The sequence below is a fragment of the Typopeltis vanoorti genome, chromosome 21, assembly GCF_054136105.1.
Source record: "Typopeltis vanoorti isolate ZY-2024b chromosome 21, IOZ_Tvanoo_1.0, whole genome shotgun sequence".
Lineage (NCBI taxonomy): Eukaryota > Metazoa > Arthropoda > Arachnida > Uropygi > Thelyphonidae > Typopeltis > Typopeltis vanoorti.
Window position 1 is genome coordinate 71,983,950 of NC_143569.1, and position 20,422 is coordinate 72,004,371.

The 20,422-nt window shown below is 33.4% G+C and overlaps 1 protein-coding gene across 1 annotated transcript in view; it reads right to left on the reverse strand.

Moving 5' to 3' along the window:
• The window catches only part of LOC150094964 (serine/threonine-protein kinase 26-like), a 330,587-nt gene that overhangs the window by 123,622 nt on the left and 186,543 nt on the right, over nucleotides 1-20,422 (reverse strand). The window contains exon 5 of the mRNA XM_090411052.1: nucleotides 18,318-18,475. Within this exon, the coding sequence (XP_090267178.1) occupies nucleotides 18,318-18,475 (158 nt within the window). The remainder of the gene's footprint in view (nucleotides 1-18,317; nucleotides 18,476-20,422) is intronic.

Below are 20,422 nucleotides of genomic sequence, written 5' to 3' on the forward strand. Positions count from 1 at the left end.
TTCTTGGCCTCGACCATAGATGGCAATACTAACGGCAAGGTTTTTTTTTCTAAGTTAGAACACCTGTCATAAGCATCCATGTGAAATTGCAAGTCATTCTATCAAGTAATTTGTTTTATACAGCTGTCTGAAGCAAAAGTGTTTGTTTGTATCCCTTAAAATGGATAAAATTGAATATCGTGTGGTTATAAAATTCTTTGTAAAAGAAGGTTTAACGGCAAAAGAAATTCGTTCAAAGTTCATAAAAGTTTATAGGCACTCTTCTCCTTCGTTTTCGACAATTAAGTAATGGGCTGCCGAGTTTAAACATGGTGTTAGATCTTGAATGGGGACTCTTTCAACAAAAAAGCCATTCATTCAAGATTTAACAAGAAACAAAATTCTGAGCTAGAAATGCTTGCACTACTGGTTAATTAAGAAAAATATAAAAGAAAACCTGTTACAATTACCTTAGAAAGAAGTAAAGTTGAAGAGAAAATTGCATGTCAAAATAGAATTATATTGTTAAAATTATTGATATCTAAATTATACTGTATAAGAATGTAAATCTAAGTGCAAACAAAAGTTGCTAGCTAACTGCCTACGATGACGTCATGGCGCAACGGAAGCGTTCGTGGAAAGCGCGCTGAACTCGCTTTCGGCAAAATGAGCACTCTTCAAGGAGCAGAAGTGTGATGCAATCGCGTAGGGGTGAATAAGAGAGCACAGTGAGAGATCCTCCATTACGAAAAGAGGGCACTAAAAAGGAGAATAAAAAGCGAGTTCACTCAGGTTTGAACCCTCTGTTTTTTTCTGTTCCTGTTTTCTCGTGTGGACATGCAGAGTGCTGACCGATCAACGGCACCAGAAGTATTCTCCTTCCCGGCTGCTAGCTGAAGGAGTCGGGCATGCTATACATGAGCTGACGGCAGACACCAACTAGGACCATCGGTAAAAGTTTACCGATGCAAAACAGCGGAATAAGTTCCTCAAAAAGGAACTTATTCCGCTGTTTTCCGAGATGACGATATCAATCCAGTAGACGAGCGTATATACGGCAAAGTGCAAGGAATGGCGATTTGCGTCGATCAGTGTAATCTCCACGTGGACGCGACTTGATAAAACAGAAAGACATTTGACTACAAAGGAAGGACAAAAAGAAGCACGATATCCTCTCAGGACACTGTTAACATACAGTAAATTCCTTATTCTTGTAACGATTAGTATTGGGGCAAAAAGAGAAGAACAGATTTCTAATTGAGAAGAAAGAGAACTTTTAAGTGACTTTTGTGCTCAGTAACGTGTTAATCATATTGAACTAATAGTCTGAAAGCCTGAGAGTATGCAACACTTAGTTGAATGTGCATTGACCTTTGTTAGCAAGTTTTACTTAGAATTCTGAATTACTATTTCATGATAAATATGTGCTTACTTAATCTAGAGATGTAAAATTAGAGTGTTTTGATAATTAATGTGTTCCTTATAGCTCAGCTAATGAATTAGAATTCTGATATGACATACCTTGATATGTAAAAGTTTATAGTATGAAATTTTGATAATAATAAACATGTTTTTTTTATGTAAGTCTGAGTTTGTCTGAGCAGGAGATTGAAATTACCACTGACTAAAGTTCGAACCTGTGAATAAGGGGGAATTAAAGAAAGTTTAGAAAGTTTAGGCCATGATTGCAATGTTGAAGTTTCTATAGGCACTTAATACTTTAATAAGATTAGGTAATACTTAAACTCTGGGAAAGTTTCTTTGTACAAGAATTCTTCTGTACTATGACTCTGGCTGGCACAGCTAAAATAAATAAATTTTGTAAGAGTTCAGAATAGAGAAGCAGCCCCTGAGAGATAAGTTAGAGATTTCAGGCTTAGTTGGTACGACAAGGATTTAAGATAGAAAATCAACAAGAAAGTGATGCCACACGCAAAGATAAAGAAAGAAGAATAAGATAGAACATAAAGAACACGAATATAATAATGGCTGTACCAGCCTTGAAGATGAGCCTCGTGAAGGACTTCCAAAAAGTGTAACAACACCAGAAATCATTGATCAAGTGCATGATATGATATTGGATGCGTGGTGAGGCAAAGTGCGTGAAAATGCTGTGACTATAGGCATTTCAAAAGAACGTGTAGGATATATTTTGCATGAAGAATTGCAAATGAAAAAGCTTTGCACAAGATGGGTGCCATGCTTGCTCACAGCAGATCAAAAACGCACCCCCACAAAAATCTCTGAACACTGCTTGGAGCATTTTAACAACAAAAACAACTGATTTTGTGCATCGATTTATTACTATGGATGAGACCTGGATTCACCATTACACACCAGAATCCAAACAGCAGTCAAAACAGTGGACAGAAGTTGGTTGTTCAGTGCCAAAGAAGGCAAATCTGTTTCATCAGCAGAAAAGGTCATGGCATCGGTGCTTGTGGATGCTAAACGCATTTTGTTTATCAATTATTTGGAAAAGGGTAAAACAATAACCGGGGAATATTATTCCGATCTTTTAACCAGACTAGACGAAAAAATTTGTGAATAAAGACCCGGTTTGAAGAAGAAAAAATCATCTTTCATCAGAACAATGCACCTGCCCACAAAAGTGTTTTGGCAATGGGAAAATTAAGAGATTTGCACTATGAATTGTTGGAACATCCACCCTATTCCCCAGATTTGGCTCCCTCTGACTTCTATCTCTTCCCAAAACTAAAACTCTTCCTCGCTTGTCAGCGTTTTTCTTCGAAGCAAGAGGTGATCGCAGCTGCAGATCTTAGTGAGAACCACTACAGTGACAGATAATGGCGCTGGAGCATCACTGGAATAAATGCATTAGTCTTAAGGGAAATTATGTTGAAAAATAAAAATAATTTCGAAATTATAAATTCATTTTTTCATTGTTAGGCGGAGAACTTTTCAGACTGGATACTATTCCACTGAACTGGCCACTAACATTCCTTCACTTTCCTCTAATCATGAAAGAACATGAGCAACTATTATTTCACACCCACATATAGTTTAATTCCAAACTTATTGAACCAAAACATCAAAAAATTCCTTTCTTCTAACTTAAGTCTTGGAACCTCTTGTGTGTATGGCTGATAAATAAAAGTTTCCATTTTTATGTGGAGGAAATGTCTAGTCACATTTCTTTCTCTTTTTAGAAAAGAGAAAGAAACATTTCTCTTTTTATTAAAAAAGTAAGGAAACAACTAATGTGTTATAGTAAAACTTCAGTTTAATATAAACCAAAATAATAATCCTACATTGACCTTCACATGAAGGTCATCATCTAGAGCATACACATATTATATCATACACACATGTTATATCCCCTTCTGTCAACCACACGTGGTTGACAGAAGGGGATATAACAACAGGAATAGAAGTCGCTGGGTATAGCATTTTTCGTCAGGATAGGAGGGGAAAGCGTGGTGGTGGGGTACTGCTTATGATAAGTGATGACCTATGTCCTCTAAGAGTGGAGAATTTGGAAGGAAGTGAGACAAATGATTTTGAGAGCGTATGGTGTGAGGTAGAGATAGGCAAGACAGGATATTTAGTGGGGTGTTGCTACAGACCCAGGAGCACAGAGGATGGGGACCAGGAGATGTTTAGACAGCTAAGTTTGACAAGTGCAAGAAGAATGATTGTTATGGGAGATTTTAACTTCAGTAGTATAAATTGGAGAGAGGAAGATGCATGTAGCAATAGGGGAATGGAATTTCTAGAATTCTTGAGGGACAAATGTCTTAGGCAACATGTAACAGAGGGAACAAGAAGTTCAAAAGTTTTGGATTTGGTTATAGCATCAGAAGAGTTGATAATAACTGAGTTGATATCTCTCCCACCAGTTGGAGAGAGTGACCATATGGTTTTGACTTGGAAAATGAATAGACATGCAGGAGTATCAAAGAGACGGGAACTTATGTGGAATTATAAGGCAGGTGATTATAATAGTCTTAGACGTCAACTTCGGGAAGTTTCATGGAGGGAGGAATTGGAAGGCCGGGATATCACCAGTGTGTGGGAAATTGTGAAAGAATATTTGTTATCAGCAATGGTAAGTTTGTATACCACGAGTGAAGAAGAGGACGCAATTTGGAGTAAAGTGGATGACAAACAATATTAAACAGGAATTGCATGCGAAAAAGAGGCTATGGAAGAGATATAAGGAGACAGGTGAAGAGATGCATGAGGAATATAAGACACAGGCCAGAAGAGTGACTAGTGTGGTAAGAAAAGCGAAACTGGAATATGAGAGGAGATTGACCCTAAGATCCAAAGAAAATCCTAGGGAATTTTTTAGCTATGTGGCCAGTAGGAGGAGAAATGACTGTGGAAGAATGATAATGTGGGATAAAAATGGGAATAGAGTGACTGATGCAGAGGACATAGTGGAATTGTTCAATGAACACTTTATTGGAGTATTTCATCCTAGAGGAGTCAGTTTTAATGCTAGAGGGATAGGACTGGTTCGATCTAGAGGTACAGGAGGAGAGTGTGTTTCAGATACTGAGTACTCTGGATGTCAGTAAAGTTGTGGGACTGGATGGTATTTCACCACGAGTTTTGAGAGAATGTGCTAGGGAATTAACAGTGCCTTTAACGTAGCTTTTCAATGAAAGTCTGGCTTTGGCAAAGGTGCCCAGGGAATGGAAGGAAGGTAAGATAGTGCCATTGCATAAGGGTGGTAACAGACTGGAAGTGTCTAATTATAGGCCAGTCTGTGTGTCATCAGTAGTTGTCAAGATCTTGGAGAAAGTAGTGAGGGACCGTGTAGTGAGCAAAAATATCAAAATTGACTAATAAATCATCTTTGCTAAACATTATGTTTTTAATTTTGTTTATTAAGTGCTGTACAGTAAACTCTTAATTTAACAGACTAATAGGAGTTAAGGGGTGTCTGTTAAATCGAAAGTCCCTTAAATCACGAATTTTTTTAAATAAAAATATCTGTAACATTATACTGCAATTTTATCAATATTAGCACTGTAATAACAAAAAAATTGTTACATACAATTTTTAACAGAATTTTCACACTTTTAGATAAGTTAATGTTCGATGTTGAGGCACTTAGTTTAGGTAATCCTGCTTTGAAAAAACTATTGAGTTGTTTTGAACTTATGAATTCTGCTATTTTTTTTTATAATTAACTCCCTAAAATTATGAAAATGTGTGTAATAAAACTGCTGTAGAAAGTCATGCCATGCGACAAAACAACCAATTACAGTGCGATTGGTGTGATCACGTCCTAATCATTCGCCGAACATGTTTTATGAGCAGTGACTCATTTATGTCGGCTAAATTACTACACTGTTTTTCCAACATATGATGGCCTATTCGCCAAAATTTGTTAAAAATAACAGGAAATTAATAACAAAAATAACCTGTTAATTTAATTATAAACAAATCTTGGTTAAAAGCATTTTAAAATTAACAGGGTGTTAATTTTCACGTGACATACGGACAGGAAATTTTGTCTGTTAAATTCGAAGTCCGTTAAATCGAGGGTTTACTGTATGTTCTTTATATAAGAGGAAGAATGACCTACCAACTCCACTAATTTCTTGATTAAGTAATAATTTGGGACCTTATATATTCTGGGAGGGTGAGTGTAATGTGGTAAGTTTTCAACAGTGACCAATGGCCAAGAAGTGACAGACTTAAGTAATTTAACAGTTTTCTTCTTAATCCTGTTAGTTGGATTATAGTTCAAAAGTTCATGCATGTTGCTATCGGAGACTAATTGATTAATTTGATGAATGTAAGCAGATCTGTTTAGGGCAATCATACCATTAACCTTGTCAGACTTTGGTATAAGAATATCCATACTAGAATTTAATGACTTGATGGCTGCTAGTTCTGTTATTGGTGAGATTGCTACATATGATTTTTGTATTATTCAAAATATGACTGGTTTCTAAACAAATTTTATCAGTTATATTATTTGGAAGAAATTTAATGCCTCTTTCTATTTAGTATACAACATCCAAGTTATTAACAGTTCTAGGTGCTACCACAAAGTTTATGTCTTTATTAAGCAGCAAAAGTTCACCATTATTATTTTGGCTTATACTAAACTGAAGTTTTACTATAACACATTAGTTGTTTAAATAATTTTTTAAAAATGAATAAAAATTCTATTTTAATAAAGTGAAATAAAAACTTGGTATATAGGTAGTTTGTAAAAATATATGCAGCTACTAACTGCACATGTTTTTACAAGTTTATATGGGAATGAAGGAATGATGGAAGGCAGTTCAGAACAGCATCCATGCACATATCTTTAAAAATGATAAGGCAGAAACAAAATATCTATGAGAAATCACTGCAATGGAATGATGGATCACCTATTAAATGGACTGATCGTTAAATTATAATTGAAGTTTTTGTGGTGCTATCCCAAATGAAAGAGGATTTGTGTAAGATTAGCAAATAAATTAAATTATACTTCAGGAGAAATTATATTCTTGTTTTCATTCTTATTTTAGCTAAACAAGTATATGCAAAAATCCATGAGCAAAAATTATCTGCACACAAAAAATTGTGTGTGTAAATGTAATCATGAAGATATTTTATGTGCAAAAGTTTGCATACAAAATATCTTTATGATTACATTATGTGTATGTGTGTGTATATATATATATATATATATATATATATATATTAAAAACATAGATTTAATGACTAAAAACCGAGATAACTTATAAAGATTTTAATAAGAATAATACGACTAGTTTTGGCTTATAACAGTCTTCCTCAGGTATTCTTAAAGGAAAAGAATAGTAATAAACATCAAAGTATCTAAACAAACTGGAAATTACAGGTAAAAATTGCCACACATAATTGATACATAAAAAAATGTTGTATTTTTTCAAGTTGTTCTAACAGGCGTGCCATTGTTTATTGCAAGTGTGCATGCAGGCTCATGTGAACGCCAATATTGAATAACTGCAGCATGGCTATTCGGGATGTTATAACTCAAATTGTTGTTTAAGTGGACAGGGTTCAGCAGGATTTCCCTTGATTCTATAATTTTCCTCTCAAACTCATCATCACAGCGAAAGATATTTTCTGATCTATCCCAGCAAACGGAGTGGCTTTGTTGATCATCATTAAGATTATTTGAAAAAAGAACATGACTGGATAATGCAGTTGCATGAGATCTTTTGTAAGAGATGTCTCTCTTATGCTCTTCTATACGTTGTTCAATAGATTTGTTAGTTTGTCCAAAATAAGGGATATTGCAATCGCACCATAATTTATATACACCTGGATATTTTAGGTTGTGATGAGTAGGTTTTGGATAGCTGATTAGAGAACGGATTTTAGGAAGTGTGGTGAAGAATGTCCTGATATTATATTTTTTAAGGACTTTAGCTAATTTTTTAGAGACTGTGCTAATGTATGGAATGGAGATGCTACCTTTAAAATTAATAGTTTCTGTTGTGCACTGTCTAGATCCAGAAGAAATTTCTTAATCGTTTTTTTAGAGTATCTATTTTCTTTAAAGATAAGAGTGAGGTGATTTATTTCTTTTTGTAGTTCATCTGGTTCAGTCAAGAGAGAGCATACTCTGTGTCCTAAGGTAGATATAGTTCCAAGTTTTTGTGGTGGAAAATGATGAGAAAGATTATGCAGATATCTATTAGTATGAGTAGGTTTTCTGTACACAGAGATTTTTAATCTTTCAGAGCATCGTGTAAGCATGACATCCAGGAAAGCTAAGGAGTTATTATTTTCTAGATCAGCAGTAAATTTTATATTAGGATGTTGGATGTTTAGATGAAGAAAATCTGCGAGAGATGTGTGCCCGTGATTCCAAATAATGAATATATCATCAACACATCGTTTCCAAACTTTTGGTTTAAATGAGAAGGAAGATATGGCTTTCGTTTCAAAATCTTCAAGGAAGATGTTAGCTAGAACTGGGACAAAGGATTGCCCATTGCCAGGCCTTGTTTTTGTTGGTAAACGGAATCCTGATATCTGAAGTAACCAGAATGAATGCAATGTTTTAATAAAGTAAACATTTTTTTGGATAATTTGTCCTTTAGTAATGTAAGTACCTCGTCCGTAGGAACATTAGTAAATAAAGATATAATGTCAAAACTTGCTAGAATGTCATTTTCATTGATGGGAATATCTTTTATATGCGAAACATATAAAATTACTATTATTATATATTACTATTATATATATTACTATTCTTTTCCTTTAAGAATACCTGAGGAAGGCTGTTATAAGCCGAAACTAGTCTTATTCTTCTTATTAAAATCTTTATAAGTTATCTCGGTTTTTAGTCATTAAATCTATGTTTTTAAAATGTATCACAACAACTGAGTAAAAGCCGATTATCACACACACACACACTGCACAACTCCAGATGCAAGTACCTTGGCTGGCAGAGTGCCAAGAAGAGTCAATTCATGTTGAAAGGGAAGGAAGGAATAAGGAGATGTGTCATAAAGGAGCGGAAGGATGTAGGGGATTCCGGTCTCTCGATGGATCTGGGTGTTCACCAACAAGTGAAATCAAGCAGCAAAAGTTCACCATTATTCTTGTGCTTTATACTTAAAATTTTCCAACTGTTATACAAGCAAAATAGTTTCCACAATTACTTGAAATTTAACCCATTAACTGCTGAGAACGTACTATTATGGGCTCGGAAATACATGCCTGCTTTGCTGAGCCTGTATATGTACATTTGGCGCGCCTCCCATATTCATACATTTTTTTAGTATGGAAAGAATCATCGTAAGATATTCAAACTTTGCAGGTAGGTTCCTCCATCTACTGCCAACCAATTGAAGTTTATTTGACTTTGGTTTCTCTCCTTGTATGACATCTAAAGAGAAAAATTTGAACTGGTGCAACTAATCATATGCAGCACGTTGCCTAAACCACGCGACTGTGGGGATTTCAGGGATGTCACAATGTGGTGTCTACCAGTAAATATCTGCATTATCTTACTGATGATCAAATTTATGAATTGTTAACAACAAATGAGTTGGCAGAAGAATTGTCTGAGTTAAGTGAATTGTGTACTTCAGACGAAGAAGAAGATCCTGGTGATGTGTTACAAGCGAGCAAGATAGTGACAAAAGCCTCAATACGAACATGCGTACCGAAGATGTATTGTTCAAATGGTGTGATCATGCATTTACTCCAAGAGTACATGAATTTGATAGCAGTAATTCAGGAATAATCACAGGTAATATCACTGATGATTCTTCAGCTTTAGATATTTTTGAACAATTTTTTACCATAGAACTAATGACAACAATAGCTGAAGAAACAAACAAGTTTCATACCTTCACCACAAATAATAGACCATCTACACCATCTTCATGACTAAAGCAATGGAAAAACACCACCTCTCAAGAATTTTACATTTTTTTAGCTATTACACTGCTAATGACAAGGGTAAAAAAAACTTACAATTTCTGATTATTGGTCTACAGATCCTCTCCTCTCAATCCCCCAGTTTTCTGATTGATGGCCCGGGACAGATTTTTGCATTTTAGTGATATGAAAATCAACCTGAAGGAGACAGATTATATAAGTTGAAATCTGTAATTGAAAGTCTAAGAAAATGTTTCAGTGAAATGTTCTACCCCTTTCAAAATTTGTGTATAGATGAAAGTCTTGTTCTTTTCAAAGGTAGATTATCATTTTCCCAGTACATTCCTGTGCCTGTGAAACAGGTTTCATCACATATTTCATAGTGTATACTGGGAAGGACACAGACATCTTCTCTGAGAGTGACCTTGGTGTGTCGGGTGCAGTTGTGAAAACACTTATGAAATAGTTACATAGGGATCACAAACTATGGATCGACAACTGGTATTCCAGCCATCTACTTTTCGACTGGTTGCATAAAAACAAGACCAATGCATGTGGTACAGTCAGGAAAAATAGAAATGGAATGCCTAAATTTTCACAGACACTAAATAAGGGACAAATAGAAGCAAAACAGACAATATTCTTGCAATAAGGTGGCTTGACAGGAGAGAAGTTTCTGCTGACAACATTACATGAAAATGATGTTACACAGACGGACAATAAAGATCGACAGACAGGAGAGAATATTGTGAAACCGCATTGTGTGGTGGATTACAATGTCAACATGGGTGCTGTAGACAGGACAGATATGGTAACTTCTGTTGAGCGTATGAGCGCTCAACAGAAGTGATGGTCACTTCTGTTGAGCATATGAAAACTATGAAGTGGTATACAAAAAACTATTTTTCCACCTTCTGGATATGACCATACTAAATTCCCACTGTCTCTATAATGTAAAATTTGGAAAAAACACAAACTTTGCAGACTACCAACTCATGCTTATCAGGGAAATAATTCAAAAGTACCATATCCCCAGAAGAACAGGGAGGTTGAAAGGACGTCCATCACCTGGAGATCAACCACTGTGTTTCAAAGAAAGGCATTTCCCTTCTCTTGTACCTTCTACTGAGAAGAAGAAGAATGCAGCTCGAGTTTGTTATGTCTGTTCCAATACCACTTTTGAGCAGAAGCGTCGTGACAGTTGGTATATATGCACCAAATGTGATAGGACTGTACACGGACTCCATGTACAGTCCTGTTTTGAAAAATATCATTCCATGCTAAATTTTTAGGATTTTCATACCCTGGCACTTGGTAGGCTTAGTAATAACTGTATTGTAAATAATAGTGCTCTTTATATATTTTGATTAATTTCTATATAAATTAATGTGTGAATTTGTATAATCAAATGGACACCCCTTGATTATGCAAATTTTATAAAACCCTATTATTGCCATTTTTGTGAGTGAACAAGTGTATATCAAGAATGTAAGATGCTGTCCGGACTTCTTACTTCAGTAAGAATTTTAATTGGTTTTATTTATAATTTTTTTACAAAATTAATTCAGCACATGGGACAATGTCAGCAGAATATAAAATCAGCAGTTAAAGGGTTAAAACTAATTTCATTAGTGATAAGAGAGAGAGAGAGATTGTTGTTTTGGTTTAAGGTTTAGAATAGTATAGATCAGGGCCGGTGTAAGAGTATCTGGTGTCCCTAGGCAAAGAAAATTTAGGCGCACCTATACATTGTCTCTATGCAGTAATTAGTGCGTCATTTTTTCGATACCCAAATTCGATTAGTGCGCCTATATACATCATAAAAATAAATGTTACAGATTTTAAAAATTTTCTATCTATACATTTTTATGGCTAACTATTTTAAAAAATCACTCACCAGAATGAAATCATTTAGTTACTGATTTAAAACATTTTACGAAGTTATTTTTAATGGCATACTACACTACTTCTATGTACACTATGTATACCAGGGTTTCCCAAACTGTGTTCTGCGAGAAGTTCCTGGAATTTGTCATTTTAGTTTTCTAAGCATTTTTTATGAATAAATATTTTATAGTGGAAATATTCTGAGGAGAATAATATTCGAGAATATGTCGAAAAGCTCAGACCCAGAACGCCTAATATTTGTGTATTGTTAATTTTTACACATTAAAACCACTCAACATTTGGGAAAGGGAATACCGCTGTTTATGATCGGTCATAAAAATTGCCTGCAAGCGGATTATAACAAATGGCAGCATCCTCTGTTCTCAAAACTGAAGGAAATTACATCTGTGTAGCAAATGTCAGTGACCAAGTGGCATATTTTTAAACATGGAAATATTCATGAATTATGATAATTTTCACACATTGAAATCTTTCAACAATCGGGAAAGAGAATACCGCAGTTTATGGCAGATCATAAAAATCGCCTGCAAGTCGATTACAACAAATGGCAGCTTATAATATTTTACGTACAAAATTTAGCTCAATTCTTTGTTAAGTAGAAGAATAATAAAATTTATATTCTGAATATGTTTTATTGTCTTCCAGCTTCATGATTTTCCTTTAACTAGGTCCTAAGACATACCTTCATTCTTTTATAAAAAAATTAAGGTTCAAAAATGAAATTGGAGAAATGAATTATACTTTTTCCCATAGGTTATTATATTCGATTAGTGCATTTTCGATTAATGCGCCTGTTTTAAAGAACGCATTAGGTGCACTAATCGAGGGATTGCTGTATATATATTTTGTCATACTCACACAAGCACATGTACTTCTACACATGTGGATATTTATAAAAATAATATCATTAAGAACATTTATATATAAAAGTTTATATAAAATTTATTAATCAAAACCAATACATTTGTATACATATATCATTACTTCTAATATCTGTATAGCAAGAAAATTAATCTTGAATACAAAAATTATGAAAAATCAATCTTTTGGGCTTTTGCTTTGGCAAAGTTTTGAATTAATTCATCTATATTGATTGTAGATGCAATCTCACTGGTCTAGCTATAGATATTATTGCTAGACCAGTGAGTCGTTCCTGAGCCATCGTAGAGCAAGTGTAAGATTTTGTAAGTTTTAATTTCGAGAAACTCCTTTCTGAACTTGCTACCGATACTGGCAATGTCGAAAAAATTCTCAGAGCAATAAACACATTTGGAACACTATTTTCTAAATTATTTTTGCATATGTATGACAGGACATCTAATGAGGAAGTATTTTCTGGAATTTGCCTTGCTATTATTTGTAATTCACTACATAAATCTGTTCTGTCAATATCTCTAGAATTATTGTGTGTTAAATAATTTTCCAATATCAAACATTTTTTAAGAAGTTCTGCTGAAGTAATTTTTTGAAATTCATATATATTTAAAAGAAAACCAAACTTTTCGTTAATTGTAGACATGTGCTTGAATTTTTCGTCAACAGATGCAATTGCGGTATCAATAATTGAAAAATAAAAATCTACCTTAAATTTTTGTTTAAAATTTGTTATGAATTCATCCTCTGCTTCATACACAAATTGTTTCTTTTTTTTTTTTTCTAAGTCTAACATTTCTTGTTCAAAATTAGGAGTTACCTAAGACCTCAGCGATTTTTTCCGCATCTGTTAACATCTTTTCAAATTCATCCTCATTTCGGATTTTCATTAAGAAATTCTTTGTATCCACCATTTATATCACGGCTTGTATTCTGAAGTTGTTTACTTGTAAAGTTTATATCAAAAAGTATATTACACCACATTACTAAGGATGCGATAAATTTGAACTTCCTTAAGGTTTTAAGAACACTACTAGCATCTAATTTCATGGTATTTCCACTTAATCCACATAAACTATTTATCATCTTGAGATATTTCTTGCAGTGCTTCGCAAACTTTGGACAAATTATATCTTAGAGCAGTGGTTCTCAAACTTTTTTGTCTGGTGGCACACTAAAATCAATAAATAAATTTCACGGCACCCCTAGTATTATTTGCTTTTTATAGAGGGTAAAGTGCGGATTAATTGATTCTGAAAGACTCGCATATATAACCCATAAATAAATTTATTAGTGCGAATTGGTTCGTTAGCTTTGCTACAAGTAGACATTTCTTGATCGTCAGAATCTTCACTTCTTTTTTTAAGAAAAAAATTATTCATGCTTTTGAAGGGCATATGTAACTTTAATATTTTATTTTAAAATTTATTTCAAGTAAATAATTTTTTTTTCTGGATCGAAAAAGGAAAAACATTTGCTTACGATGTATCTCATTATAGTTGGAATATATAACAATAAGAAAAACCTCTACTCACTGAATTTAACGAATTTAATATTGTACTTTGTTTCTTCTCACCGATGAACAAAAGACTCATGATTTTTGTTTAGGGGAAATGATCAAGTATAATACTTGTCACACTGAACAGAGAAATACTAAAACAGACAGCAGGACAACTAACCATTCATTAGTTAATTTTCCCCAGTATTTATGTGCCGTCACATATCTAGTTACTACGACACGCGGTGATCTAATGAAATCCCAGGATATAATATAAGTGATACAAAAAATAATAATTTTTATATACGCTTCATCCATTGAAATCAAAATATATAATTTTTTTGTTTTTGATTTAGTTATTTGTGGCAATTGAATATTTTGCTTTTTTCAAATAAACGATTCAAAATTTCGCAGCACCCAGTTTGAGAACCACTGTCTTAGAGGCTTTAATGAGTCAATTCGACTCTCCCATTGTGTATCACAGACTGGTTTGAGTGTAAAATTACTTATGTGTCTTTTGAGGTATTCCCATCGATGAGTCTGAACCGGAAAAAAATACATATAGACGAAGTACCGTGTCAAAAAATGCTGTGGCATCTAAAGTATTAGCAGTGCAATTCACTACTAAATTTAATGAATGTGAACTACAGGGTACATACATTGCTCTCGGGTTAATGTTTGAAACTTGTAGCTGCACACCTTTTACATCACCTTTCATATTACTGACGTTATCGTATCCTTGACCTCGTAAATCTTGTATTGGTAATGAAAATTTGTCTACAGTTCCTAGTATTTCATTTGATAAAAATTCTCCAGTGGTATTTTTTATTTCTATAAATTCCAAAAAGTGTTCTTTTATAGAAACTGCTATTACTAGTGTCTACAAATCAAAGTATTATGCCCATTTGTTCCATGTGACTAATGTCGGACGTACAGTCAATAATTATGGAATAATATTTTGCGGCAACAACAGATTCTAAAATTTTCTTTTTTATCGCATTGGCAAAGATGTTTATTATTTCATTTTGAATATCTTTTTCAAGAATAATGCGCAAATATATCTTTATCTCTTCTTCTTAGAAGATGTTCGTTCATTATTGGATCAAACTTGGCTAGAAATTCGACAAATTTCAAAAAATTTCCGTTTCCATGCGAAAACAATGTCTCATTTGTTCCTCGAAATGATAATTTTGAATAGCTAACGTCTGAGGTTTCTTCAGGGAGCCAGGCCCAAGTGGAGATACCAAGGCCGATATAGTCTGACCAAGTGAAAAATAAACTTTCAACATCTTTCTCTAAATCCAGAGTAATTTAATAAAAAGGTGGCACAAGGAGATGACCTTGCTAATGCTTCTGCCTTGGTATTTCCACTTGGGCCTGGCTCCCACTGAAGAGACCTCAATAAAGGTCGAAACTAGTCTGGGTAGTGGCCCTTCTCTTAATGCATAACATTATACATATCCACAAGGAGAAGTGTTTTGCATTATGGGAGATACTGAGATAGGAGTATTGGTAGCTTGCTCCACCTTTGCAAGGAGTTGCCCAGTGTTGTACTACTTTACCCCAGTCCTGAAGATACTTTCAGGCACAAACTTTGTTTGCACACACTTGGATAAAGGATTAAACTAAATTTATTATAGTCTGACCAAGTGAAAAACAAACTTTCAATAAAACGTTTCAGTTTGCAGTAACATGCATAGTATGCCTCTCTGGTTGATAGAATGGTTAATGTATCTGCTTTCCAACCAAACAACTTTAGGTGAAAGGTATATTTTGTCACCTAATGCGAGACCACCTTACTTACTGGAAGCATATGATTCACATAAAAAGCATATAATATATATATATATATATATATATATATATATATATATATATAACATATATATAATATATATATATATATTATATATATAACTCCAAATTTGATTTGTTTAAGTTTCAGTAATAAGCATAATAATTCCAGCTTTAGTTGGAACGTAGAGACAATGAATAGTAACGATAACTTGCTATGCTTGCTGACATCCACTTTTTAAATGACATTTTATCCTAAAATAACTAGAATCTTAATGCACAAAAAAATGAACTAAAAAATCATTTAACTTATAAATAATAATAAACTTGAAAATCAAATGCTTTTGTGATATAGAAACTGCTCTTACCCAACTAATTAATACAAATAGCAGCAGCACACAAAAAAATCTCTGTTGTCTCAGGAATGTGTTTCAAAATGATCGCAAGTTCAATACTCTGCTATCTATTCTTTCTTAACAGGATTCTGGGAAATCACAGGGTGAAATATTCTTAAGAATGTTATGGATTAAACTGACCATATATTTAATCTCTGGATTAAACTGCTGAGTCACTCAATGGTAGTCAATACAAGTCAAACATTTACTAAGAGTAAATTTCCAGAGGAGATTGGAATTTAGTAATATTGATAAGAACAACAGACCAGGTAGTTGAGAAGCGAAAACAATCTGTGACAAAATGAAACTAGTTTATTTAATTAAAAACATAAAAATACAACCAATTTATTAAATATATATTTATAGAGTTCATAATTAAAAGGACTCCAGTAATAATAATAATAGATTTCTACAGATGTGTCTCATCTTGTTTTAGTATTATCAAAATTATCAAATTATTCTGAAGCATTATGAATTTTGCTATTTTATTATTATGCCACTAATATTTTTGGAAATGCGGCACTTTTTACAACAAAACTGGCTAAGTTATGTTGAATATATCTGTTCGCAAATATACTCAAAATCCCTTTGACCTAATAAAAATGTAGAATGCTGATGAAACTTCATCAGCATTCTATCTGTTAAAATTCAATTACCCCCTCCCCTCCGTTAATGGATTATTGTCTTTATGTGCACTGTATTACTTCAAATTTCTTTACTGTCTTACGATATTTGACCCTTTTTGCTGCACAATTTATTTATTGTGTCTCTTCCCAAATAAAAACGAATTTCACATGTGCGAAAATAAATAATCATAACGTTTGTTTGCACTGGAAATATTATGTCAAATATTTATATTTTTTAAATAACATTTATTGAAATAAATATGACATTTTGCTTTCTTTCCTTGAAAATAAAATTATATGGGTCACACATTTCAATTTTAAGAACGTTTTTTTAATGAACAACAAATGATGTTAAACATTACTCGGAGTTTCCGATTGTGTGTCTTTTTAATATCAAAAATTTATATCCAATGGTATTTTATCAGATTCTTCACCTTTGTCTTTTGCTTAAAACTGCAACAGTACAATTACTTTGGAAAAATAATGAATTTAAACAAAAAGAAAGTGTACATATGTTATCTAGCAGTATTTTTGTGTGTGTGGGGGGGGGGTGATAATTTTGGGACGGGGTTAGCCATTAAAGGCGAATTAAATCTGTTATGAAAATTTTGAAAATAAAATTTCATTTTGACGCATGCATCTACACGTTTTGAAGGATAAAGTGTAGGGAAAATATTGCTACTTCAAAACTGCCGCATAATACTGAAAATACGTACATAACAGTTGACTTCGTAATTGCCGTTTATTTATAGGGAGTGATTGGGGGAAACCAAGAAAGTTGAAATGCAAAAACCTACAGATTACGTTTATAAAAATTATGCGTTACATGGTATGATTCAAGATTTACATATGATTCTCTATAAAGCAAAATTTAAAAGTGCGAACCTGCATGCAATCTGTGAACTAACCTTCGAACTAAGATTATGAATAAAAAAGAAAACTTAATTAGGAACAGATGGAGGCTGTATTCATTTTTAGATTCGGATTTTCATGAACTTATAAAATAATTGTTTGACAAAAATAATTATCTTCAATCAAGTTCTGGGAGAATTTTAAAATGTATTGGTGATTAAAATAATTAAGCAAAAAATTGATAGTGACATTGATCTTCCAAAGTGATACAATATGAAGTGAAGAAAATGAAAGGATTTCTTATTTTGTGCTGGTATTAAAAAACTATAATTATACGATAAAAACAAGAAGCAAAATGAATATAACTGATAGGTATTTAGTCGTCTGATATAACTTAGATTCCGGTTACTGAGCAAATGGCAAGCAACTGCGTTTCTTGCTGTAGGCAACTGAACGTAGCTGTCTACATACGCCACGTAATCTAGTTAAGTGTTCTTTTCAGCGTGAAGGATTATTGCCCCTTCTAATGGACATGACTGTCAAACTACACTTCTTATCCATGTTCTTTCAGCAGGTGGACAGAATATTATCCAAGTTTGCTGGACGTGTATATAAGTCCAGTAAAGAAATGGTACGATTACATATATGAATTTTATGGAATACAGGAGTTCCTGTTAGTTTTATAGAGTTTTGTGTGTAGCAAAATCTGGTGCTCCCAAAGTCTTGGTGCCCATAGGCGATTGCCTAGGTTCACCTAATGATAAAACCGGCCCTGGTATAGATACATTTTCATCATTTGATAATCTACCTCATTAATACATTGGTATATGTTTATCTACATTTTGTTTTGATGATACAACATTTAATTTACATTCAGGCAGATGAACAATTAGAAATATGAAAATATAGCACAACACAATGAAAACTTTCACAAAATATTGCAAAGATATATGCTTATTTCTCAGAATTATAACATATCAACTGTTATTCCAGAAACCACAAAATTTCATTAAATGGGAAATAAACAAACAAACTCACTTTTGAATCATAAGCAGACTGCTTAATAACTTCGGGGGCCATCCAAAATGGAGTGCCAACAAAAGTATTGCGTTTACTTGTTGTATTTGTCAGTTGTCCAGCTACCCCAAAGTCTGCAAGTTTAACATCTCCCATTTCTGATAACAACACATTGGCAGCTAAATAAAATGAAATACCAATTTTAACTTTGCCCTTACAGTTAAACATTGCTAGAAATGAAGTGTAATAGCAATATGAAATGTGTTTTAATGAATGATTATTATCTATTAATTTACATTAGAATTATTATTATTATTATTACATGACACCTCCAAGGAGTCCAAAGACTCATTAAGGAAGGGCACCTACTCTACACTCAATCTGCCAATACAGTGAACTGCATCATCTACACTAATGCCATCTACTGCCCACCACTAGTATTTTCACAGACAATCACAAACATCCATGCCCACAGCGGGATTCAAACCCACAGCCTTTTTGGCTAGAGAGTGGATATGCTAACCACTTGGCCAACCAGGCTGTCAAGGATTCTCATTTCAGCAGCTTGCCATAAAGTTGGCTGAGTAAATGAAAAATAGCAAACAAATAAAACTTATGAAACATATTTCAGAATTCTGTAAATATTAAGAAATAACTATTTACATTTAGCACACATCCTTAGCAAAGCTCTTTATCTTATGACAATAATAAAACCAAGAAGTGCATCAGAGGAACAGATGTAGTGAACTGCTGTTAGTAGTCTTGATTACCCCATACTTTTAGGAAAGATGATGCATGTAGTTCCTCAAGAATGTGAATTTACAATAAATGGAAAAAAATAATATTATATATAGTATAATAGAAATATATAATAAAAGTATAATAGAAATATAGCATAATAATATAGAAAATATATAGAAGATATAGAAAATAATATTATATAATATAATGTTATATATATATATATATATGTTAATGTTTTTTTTGACTGACTGAAACCGATAAAACAGACAAGTTAATTTAATGAGGCACACAACATGTTTCATCAAAAATGACTTCTTCAGGTGTAGGAACATTTAAAGCAAATGAAAAAAACCATAAAAACACTGTACCATTATAATAACAGACTCGTAAACTGAAGCTAAGTTTGAATTGTCGTTATAGTCAGTGCTATAGTTCTATTGTTGTTGTTCATATGCGAGCGTGTGAGTTCACACATACGACAATATCTAATGGCAGAACTATGCAAGTCAGGTAGACTATAACTGAGGTTGCTGTTGATATGAGAAGAGTTTAAGATAATTTCTTTGGATCCCACTATGCGACGTTCTACTTCATCGTGACAAACATTTGATGTTGCATTCCAATCTATTTCGTGTTGGCGGCCTTCATCATTTGTGTTCACTGAAAATAAGACGTGACTTGAGAGTGCGCTTGCTCTGATTCTATTGTATGAAATGTCTCTCTGATGCTCCCTAGCCGTAGGACAATTGACTTCTCAGTCTGGCCATTGTATGGCCTCCCACAATCACATATTATTTTATATACACCGGGAACTGAAGATGGTTATGAGCTTGTTTTGGGCGGCTTAAAACTGACCTTAGTTTTGGAAGAGTTGAAAAAAAAACACGTTTTAATATTAAATTTTTTCAAAATTATTTCTAGTTTCCGGGAGAGCGAACTGATGTAAGGTAAAGAAATATAATCCTTGGGGTTGTTAGGAATCTCTATGTTGTTTCAAAGGTGCTGGTATAGTTGCCTCTTGATGTTTTTGGAAGAGTATCCATTATTAGAGAAAGTTCTTTCTAGATATTTTAGTTCATTTTTTAGTTCTTCTTCATTGGACAATACTGAGTGTGCACGGTGAGCCAATGTGGAAATGATGCCTAACTTTGATGATGCACATTGCGTGCGTGTGCGTGTGTTGATTTCCTGAAGATTGAGATTTTTTAAAGAATCAGACATCTTAGTAAGGTTCATGTCAAGAAATGAAAGGAAACCATTTTCTTACATCTCGATGGTAAATTGGTGGAAGTTGTTTAAATAATTTAGAAAGATGAAAAGATTCTCTACACCATGCTCCCAAATAAGGAATATATCATCCACATAGCAGAGCCATGTTCTAG